General features: G+C 57.0%; 1 protein-coding gene across 1 annotated transcript; it reads right to left on the bottom strand.

Moving 5' to 3' along the window:
• Positions 1-2,544: 2,544 nt before the first annotated feature.
• On the bottom strand, positions 2,545-6,803 carry RAB5B (RAB5B, member RAS oncogene family). The gene is made up of 5 exons (XM_054012314.1): positions 6,529-6,803; positions 4,807-4,958; positions 4,534-4,656; positions 3,868-3,961; positions 2,545-2,937 (listed from the first exon to the last, which is right to left on the bottom strand). The coding sequence occupies exons 1-5, from the start codon at positions 6,689-6,691 to the stop codon at positions 2,822-2,824; spliced, it is 648 nt and encodes a 215-aa protein (XP_053868289.1). The 5' UTR covers positions 6,692-6,803; the 3' UTR covers positions 2,545-2,821.
• Between the last annotated feature and the right edge of the window lie 2,191 nt (positions 6,804-8,994).

Below are 8,994 nucleotides of genomic sequence, written 5' to 3'. Positions count from 1 at the left end.
GCGTTGCCAGCAGCCAGGGGGGTGGATGCTCGTGGTTGTCGTACAGGTAAGTAGAGTCTTTCCACCGAGCAGAAAAAGAGTCTTTCCAGCAAGGACAGAGGCCCACCCCCCCCGGTACGTTACAAGTGCAGCCTGAAATCTCCAACAACGCCCTTGTGTTAGTGGCGGGGGGAAGTTACGTGTCACGACACTGCAGGGATCAGAGGAGAAAAGGACCGAATACCCACGAGGCCATGTCACCCTTCAGCCCTCCCCAAAGATCTCCTGGCCCTAAGCCCCCCCCCCCCCCACCATGCACAGCCAACTCAGCGAGGGGTGCTGGGAAAAGTGACCGGCCCAATCAATTTCCCACCCCTCCCAGGCTGGCCTGGTGCCTCCCCCAGCTAGTAGTTTCTCTACTTCAACTCTGACCTCGACAATACAAAACGAGACGAGGACAGGGGCCTGCTTCCTGGAAGATGCTGGGGCTCCAGTTTGGCTAGTGCTGGGGGAGGGCATCACATCTCCCCCTTGGAGAGACTCCACTTCAAAGCTCCCCCCACTAAACACACAGGGCAGCAGCCTCGGCTCAGCAAGGCAGGCGCTCCCTCGCAGGCTCTCCCCGGGGCAGCGTTTAAAAATACGACTGAGCTGGCCGAAGGGGCCAGGACTGAGCGCGCCGGAGACGGTTTATCCAGAGACCAGGTGCAGGGGGACGTGCAAGATTCCCTTTGCCCCTGCTCACAAGAGGCAAAGTTCAGCCTGTGGCCCTGGCAGCCTCCGCGGCACCTCAGAAAAGCCGGCAGCTAGCGCCAGCAGCAATGGTGCATCGAGGATCCTCGGCAGGTCACAACACATCCAAGGGCGACTCAGGTCAACTCGGAACCAGAGGCTCCATCGTTAACACAGCGACCGGGGTGCTGCTCTGATGCACCTGGGATCAGCTCTTCTGGGACTACACCAGGGGGCCCAAGCGCTAGTTACAGCCAAAACAAAAACTGCTGCTGCTTCCCACGTGAGAGCTTGTATCTCAGCGGGGCCCTCAGCCGTGGAGCGGAGCCTGTGACACCACAGACAGGCTGGGTGCCCGTCTGACCCGCCCACATAACCAGCTGGGGCAGGTGTGGGGCTGCGAAGCGGTGACACCCCCCTGCCCCAACCTCAGCGTCCGGAGAGGAGAACCTGCAGGGGGGAACTGACAGGGACCTCAAGATAACCAGTGTGGTGTTCTTCCATGGGGGGGAGCCGAGCCCTCGCCAGTGTCCCAGAGCGAGTAGGAGACTCCCCTTGCATCATCCGTCCTCCCCCCCTCACCCCCCCACCTTCCAGCCCATGCTAGAAAGACAATGGAGCGGACAGGGGCATGGGGGAGGCGCAGTCCACAAACAGCCGCCTCGCCCAGGCCCAGGAAGGTGCTCTACCTTTGCATGGCCTCCCATTCTCCTTCACCTCCTCTCTAACAGACTCCCAGTCCCATGTCCCACCTGGAGCTCCCTAGGTTTGCTGCTCAGCGCGGTTCCCCCGCCCCCCATTCTGAAGTGATCCTGGCTAGTCCCGTGGACTGCAGGGTAACAGACCAAGTGAGCCCCGTTTCCCAGCACACAGCAGGGGGCTCTGCAGCTTACTCGACACAGGAGCGGCCTGGAGCCCAGAGGATAAAACCTTGGGTGGGTTCCTCTTAGCGGGGAGAGCAGCAGAGCTCAGTGCGATGACCCCCCCAGGGGCTCAGGAGCCCTCGAGATAGCTTACACTGAACACGACCCAAGGCAAGATGAGCTCAACGGGACAGGCTGGAGATTAAAGTGCAAACCAGAGAATTTGCGCGGCTGGTGATAGGGGAAGAATAAACCAACAGCTCCGAGAGGCCATGAGATCTCGCGGGGCGTATCCCTGCAAAATACCGGACGCAGCGGGAACTTTGGGGTTTTACACCCCCCCAAGTCAGTATGAACGATACCATCTGCCACGATGCTGGGTGCATGGGCCTGGTGGTCCCACAAGCAATGGGATTATGGGGGCTGGCTGTTGCTTGCACCGGATATTCATAGCAACGTAGTTCATGATTCTATTCCTGCTACTGAAGTCGTCGTCCGTGGTCGCTTCCTAGCGATCAACACCAGCCAGAATCAGCCACCCTGTTGGGTCACAGGATTCCAAGCCCCCACTTCCCCCCGTTCCCCAGCACTTCCGCTCCCTTGCCGGAAAGGCCACCCAGGACCAAATTAAGGACACTGCAGCTTCCCCCCCCCCCCCCCCCCCAAACATTGAAATAGATGGGAAAAAAAAAAAAAAACACAAAAAAACCCCAGGAGAAAAATTAAAGAGTAAACCCACAAAAGACACCCTCAGAAAACAGCGTTTTCTGTAGGTCCCCGTTCAACTTATTCTTCATAAAATAAGCCTACAAGGATTAAGTTTCCACCTCCTTTGGGCCCCTCCCCCCAGCATTAAATAAGGGGGGGGATGGTAGAAGAGGACAGGTGTTATGGGACCGAGAACACAGATTTACCAAAGCAAAGAGAGGGTGGGGGCAGGGAGGAATTATCTGGGAGAAGGAGACGGGGAATCAATCAGAATTAGGTAGCTATTTGCACCTATAATACAAAGTGAAGAGTTTGTTTTTTGGAAGTTAAGTCCCCGGTCGATCTGGTTCCACTGGCACTGGTGTGGTGGGAACAGATGTCTGGCGGTGGTTCTGAAGCATTAAAAAGTGCAGTTAGAGGCGCTGGGAGGGGTCGGTGCGCCGGTGTTAGGGGAGGTGAAGTGTGGTGGACGGGGGTGGGAATGGAGGGTCTCTCTTAGCTCGTCGTCTCGCGCCGGCCTCGCTCTCGAACGCCACCCTTCAGTTGCTACAACACTGGCTCTTGTTCTGCTGGGTCTGCTCGTGGAGGTCCACCCCTCGGTTCCGTCCCGCCACGCCACCCGTGCTCTGGGGCTCACTCTTTGGCAGCTTCTTGGCTGGTGGAAAGAGAAGAGAGAGTGAACGAGGCCGACGGAGAGGAGCAGCTCCCCTCCCTGCCCCCCGGGACCCCAGCCACCTTCCGCCCAGGCTGGTTCTCAGATGGCCCATTTCTGAGACTCAAATCTGGATTTCAGAGCCATCTTGCTGCTGCCCCCACCACCACTCGGCTCTCTGGGGAACCCAGCTCCTGTCCTGCTGCATCCCCCACGGCCCCGGAGAGCTCATCAGCGCCAGGGGAGCTGGCTGGAGTCGCTCCCGTGCCAGTCCTGCTGCACAACCAGGCCAGAAGGAGCCAGCCGAGCTCCCAGGGCCTTCCCGTGGATACGTCCCAGGCGACGCAGATTCGGCGCCAGCAGCAGCTCCCAGGCCTTTTGTTTGCACACATGGATTTGAAGGCACGAAAGCCCGAGGTGCTAAGAAAAGCAGAAACGAGGCTGCCCTGGAGCTGCGAGAAGGAGCCAAGGTTTCAACCGGCTCCATGACCAAGCAGGGACGTGGAAGGTCTCCAAGGGCACAAAGACCCAGCAGCCTAATCTGTAGCCGCAAAGAATAGCCTGTCACAGGTCCCCTGCGAGCCTTCCACCGCTAACGCTGCTTCAACACGGAGCGCCACGTGAGCCCAGCCCCAGAGCCAATGGCAGATCACTGCTTGCTTCTCTACTGAACGTGCTGCAGTCCAGCTCCTCCCCCCCAGAAACGCCTTCAGTAACCAGGTGAACGTCCACAGCCTGTGGTACCGCAGCAGGGCAGGAAGGGGGGCTCCATCCCTCCCCACGGACTGCATGAATCAGTGTCTCTACAGAGCTTGGGGGGGGGGGGAACTGCCTCCAGCAGCCACCTGGTGCAGAGCTCCCAAGACAGGAGCCTGGTGGATCTGCAGCCCGCCAGGGCACCTTCTCCTATCTCCTGCCGCACCCACACCTTACCTATCGCCAGGAAGAGATCGTTAACATTCATCGCGGTCTTGGCCGATGTCTCCATGAACAATAGGCTGTTGTCATCTGCATAGGCTTGTGCCTCCTGTAACAGAGATGCAAGTTCCACTGTTCAGGGGGGTTCCCGCCTGGATGGGGTGGGAAGGCTGAGTGGCGGCCAGACCCACCAACGAGACCCTTTTACAGGCAGACAGTCCCACCTCTACACAAGAGGCCGAGGTCCTGTGCTCTGCGGTTCCAGAGACAGACCCTTAACCCCGACTGGGCTGGAGGCAGGAAGCAGCAAACTCCGCTCTTTGAGAGGCCGCTCAGCGCTTTGCAGGGGCTCGTCTGTGCTAACAGGCCTGGCTAGCCGCCAGACGGACGCAGCGATCCACCTCGAAGGGGGGTGGAGGATGCCCCTGTGCCACTCCGAGGGGCTGCCAACGCTCCTGGGCAGGTTAGATTCCAGGGGGCTGCTCCCCCTTCCCAGAGCAGCCCCCACACTGGGATTCTGGGAGAACCTGACAGAGCACGCGTCCAACGGACCCATGAGCTGCTTGCTGGCCGATCCCAGCCAGAGCCGAGCCTCCTGGCTGCTGCAGCTAGGTGCCAAGGCCAGGGGCAGAATTCAGGTGGTCACAGGGGGCTGGGACACCACACACCCCAGCTACTCACTTCGTATTCTACCATGCGCTTGTTGGCGAGGTCGGCCTTGTTGCCCGCTAGGGCTATGACAATGCTGGGGCTGGCTTGCCGCTGCAGCTCTTTCACCCATGTCTTTGCCCGGGCAAACGTTTCCTGGAAGGGAAAGGCGAGAGAGGACAGCATTAAGTCAGTGGGCGGCGAGCAGCCAAGCTAGAAACAGAACCCGGCCTTACCCCGAGACCATCCTTCCCCCCCCCCATTCCCCCCGGCACCAGGACAGCTACAGGAGAACTCCCAATGTACCTGGTTGGTGATGTCATAGACCACAATGGCAGCTTGTGCCCCCCGGTAATACATGGGGGCCAGACTGTGATATCGCTCCTGGCCAGCCGTGTCCCAGATCTCAAACTTGACTGTTGTGTCATCCAGGCAGACGGACTGTGTGAGAAACGCCGCTGTGGAGAGGAAGGGAGGCAGTGGCACAGTAGCACGCAGCCCCTGCCCTGGAGAGCTGTCAATCTAAGTAGATTGACAGGCAAAGCCCAGGAAGGGAGGTGACTGCCCAAGGGCGCGCAGCAGGTTGTGGGCAAAGCCAGGTCTCCTGACTCCGGATCTAGGACGTTGGAGCGTGCTGCCTCTCTAGGCATTGTTCACACAGGAGCAGGTTAATCATTTCAAGTTTGGACATTAACATTCACCCCCTATTGCTGAAACCCTGCTGCTGTGCGCCAGCTGCATGCTTATCCAGAGATCAGAGAGACGGCTCACATGGCGTCTGCAAACAAGAGCCAGTCCTGGGTTCTGGAAGGAGCTGGGGGCTTGTGGCTGCGTCTCCCGACCTGCCAGACGGGGCGGATACAGCCACGTCCAAACAGGAACAGCGTTTGTGCCCAGGCAGGTTGGCACATCCCGATGCGGTCGTGTGGGACCCAACACGAGTCAGCACGGGATACTGCGACCTACGTTTTCAAGAGGGACTAGCAATCACGTTAAAGGGGGCTTGGTTTCCAGAGGAGCACAGCACCCTTTGGTGTAAGCTAGGAGCCCTACCTCCTTTCGAAGACACAAGCCTTCAAGAGCCTGGTTCCATTTCCTGCAGCTTTTGGAGCGTGCGGCCCCCCTCGATAAAGAGGCTTTGCACGTGACTTTCAAACCTAACTGACCCATAAGTCCCCCGGCAAAGGGAGGGAAACTGATACAATGGGGTGGGGTTTGCCCACAGCAGAACCCAGGAGCCTTGGCTCCCAGTTCCATGCACTAATGGATGTCTATGGATCTGTGTGGCCACATGAACGCGCTATCGGTCCCCCCGAGCTAGGGAAAGACAGGCTGAGAGAAGGCAAAACACGTTAAAAAGGTTCTATACAAGTCAAGACTGAGCAACCCAGGTGTCAAACCACTGCTGGGCGCTGAAGGAGTCAGGAACATGTCTCCTGGGGGATTCACTCCGTGATCACTCAGCACTTCCTCAGCCCTCCACTACTGCAAGTCTCCAAGCTCTCCATGAAAGATGGTCCCCACTTTACAGAGGGGGCAGTGACATGTGCAGAGCTCAGGTCTCAGCTCCTGCTTCAGTGCTCTAGCCATTGGACAACCCTGCCTCACTGCCCATTATACAGACATGCCACCTTTTAAACCAAGATGCATTGTGCGATCTTGCCTCAGCCGCGATCTGAGGATTGGCTGTACCATCTTCACAGGCACTATGGGATTCTTTCAAGCAGCTGTGACTTGCTGACGCTCATCCTTCTACATACAGCGAGGCTGCAGGTAACTCTGAAAGGAGCATGGACTCATTACGCCAACTAGCACTGAGCTTCAGGCCTGCTACTCACTTGGGCCCCTCTGAAGGCGCTACAGGCCTTGGGCGGCTCCCAGTGACAAGACAGGGTCTGAAGTGGCCAGCCGAGGGCAGCTGGGCCCTCATCAGGTGAGGAGCGAGGGAGCCAGGCACTCCAGAGGACTGTGGGGAAGTCTGCGTCTACCCCCCAGGCACACCCCCCCGCGCTCTCGCACAGCACTTACCCCCAATGGTGCTCTCCTGGTATTCGTGGAACTGACCCTTCACGAAGCGCAGCACCAGACTGGACTTCCCCACCGCGGACTCGCCCAGCAGCACGAGCTTAAACTGACAGATTTTACTAGCTTGGGACTGACCATTCGGCCTGGCGGCTCCTCTGCTGGTCATGGCCTGGATTCCGGTCACACCCTGCGCCCCAGCAGATCCGAGACCCTTCGCGCCACTGACCAGCTCTTGGCTTGGTTCGGAGCCAAGGAACGGTATCTTAGGGGCTCAACTCTCCTGAAACACAAGGGGGGGGAGGAGAGAATCAGCACACGGCAGAGATCCCACACTCCCGAGCTGGAAGGGCTCCTCCGTTTTTGATCTTCGACGTTAACTCGCTTGGACTAAGCTGCCTTCCGCTCCAATCATACAGCAGCCGAGCGCAGCAGGAAAGCACCTATTACCCTACTAAGCCCCAAACAGCCCCGCAAGAGGGACTGATCCCCAATGTACACCTCAGTAATACCGCACACAAGGGCGAGCGAGGAATAGAACCCGGGAGTCCGACTCGCCTGCTGCACCTCCTGGGCCATGCTCCCTTTCCTGCCAAGAGCGCCAATCTCCCAATCATTAAGGTAGAGAGGCCCGCGCCCCGGAGCCTCGCTGGTGGCTGAGCGTTAGGAAGCAGCACGCTGACAAGCAGAAATCGGGCCAAGCAGGGAAAGGAAAAGCCGGAGCCTTACAGCTGAGTGAGTGAGTCAGCAGTCCTAGCAGATGTCTCACTTGCATTCCTGGAGATGTAGCAAACAGCTCCCGGCTAGGAACGTGCACTGCACCATGTGGTACCAAGGGCCAGGGCTGAGGGGCAGCGCCCCTGACCTGTTCTGGGACAGGGCAGGGGGATTCAAGAGCTCTCCATTACGCAGCAACAAGCTCAGGCCCCATTTGCCGCCTGCATGCATCTGTTCTGTTTACTGCCAGTGGCCTGAAATTCCACATCATCCTGTCTCCCCTCCCTCCCCCGGCTCTCTGGGGGCAGGATGGAGGGACTGAACTATTTCATCACTGCCCTTCTGAAGGGAAATTCTTAAATGAGGGACAGTGTGGTCAATTTTTGTTTATGTATTTGGAGATCCCCGTTCACCTGAGCAGTACAGGCACACCGCCTCCCCACAAGGGCCATCGGCAGACCCATTCCCTGCCCAGTAACCCCCACCCCTTTTAAGGCCTTCCCTTTGAGAATGCTGCAGACCTGTGCCAGAGCTGAGTGAAACTGACGCAACGCTGGTCAGTTTCACATGGCCACTCCCCATGGCCAAAAGTTGTTCTCCCCCAAGCCAGGCAATGGGTGCAAAGAACCATACTGCTGTGAGTTCTCAGGAGGAAACTGTGGGGAGACAGACGGTTCGCTACACCCAGAGCTGGGCTGGTTTAACTTAAACCAGTCTAACCCCACCTAGTTAGACCAGCACCAGAGGCTGTGGGAACAACTTACTGCAGTTTAAGTGAAGTCAACTAGGAACAGGTTTAAACCAGCCCTAAAGAAGTGACTGAAACCTGAAGCATCCGAAGGTTTGCACTAGTTTAGCAAAAGTGGAACATGTAGAGTCAATACTAGAGATCCTATTTCAAGTGGTTGCCAGTGGTGGGTGGAGGGGGTTAACCAGGTAGGGACAGAACCAGAATAGATTTTCATTGAAATAGGACACTAGCTGCATCACAGAGGCGTGAACTGCAGATTCTTGTTTTGGTTCCAGTTTGTGTGTAGCCAACGCCTCCGGTCTGCCAGCGGCTATGAGTTGAGGTCCTTAAGGTCTCTCAGGACTTCAACTCAATCCTTTGTTCAGTGCACTAGGAGACTGGGAGAAAGGATTCCTTCGACCGGATGTGAAATGCATTAAGACCTCAAAACACATGCATGCTAGCGATGCCTCTTTACTAGAGCCCCCTTAGAAAACAAGGTCTGCCGAACTGTGTTAATTCAAACAACTCTACATCTGCTTTGGGATGTTAGTAACTGCAAAAAAGATATTGGGAGCAATGGAAGAAAACAGCATTAAACTTCAGAGTATTCATTTCACCATGTAACAGATTTAAGTGTTGCACATCTTAGCCCTTTATTCCAGTGGATTCGTACCCCTAGCGATGAGTCAGGGAAAGTTTAGCAAAACGTGTGGTGGTTGGTTTGCCTACCAACTCTCCGGAGCCCATTTCTGGATTCCATCGCCAGCACCGGTGACCCTGGAGCCAAGGGCAGCTGGGTTTCTCAAATGCAGGCAACTGGGCCAGGATTTTTCAAGAAGAGTCCTGATTGTGGCTATCAAATCCGAGACACCTTCAAGAGACCCGACTCAGAGGCTGTGCGCTCAGGTCCCTTTGAGACCTCTCAAATCAGACACCCCAAAATCACCAGCCATTTCTCAGTCTCTCAGGCCTTTCCTTCCGTGTTCACACCCTAAAGGAAGCACTTCCAGGCCTTGAGGGGA

The sequence above is a fragment of the Malaclemys terrapin genome, chromosome 23, assembly GCF_027887155.1.
Source record: "Malaclemys terrapin pileata isolate rMalTer1 chromosome 23, rMalTer1.hap1, whole genome shotgun sequence".
NCBI lineage: Eukaryota > Metazoa > Chordata > Testudines > Emydidae > Malaclemys > Malaclemys terrapin.
Note: the sequence above shows the minus strand (reverse complement) of the source record. Positions and strands in the feature narration are given on the sequence as shown.

Coding starts and splice junctions, on each gene's coding strand:
- RAB5B (XM_054012314.1), bottom strand. CDS start 6,691: ATGACCAGCAGAGGAGCCGCCAGGCCGAATGGTCAGTCCCAAGCTAGT. Junction 4,959..6,528: donor CCAGGAGAGCACCATTGGGG/GTAAGTGCTGTG, acceptor TCCTCTCCACAG/CGGCGTTTCTCACACAGTCC. Junction 3,962..4,533: donor AGCGCATGGTAGAATACGAA/GTGAGTAGCTGG, acceptor TCTCTGTTACAG/GAGGCACAAGCCTATGCAGA.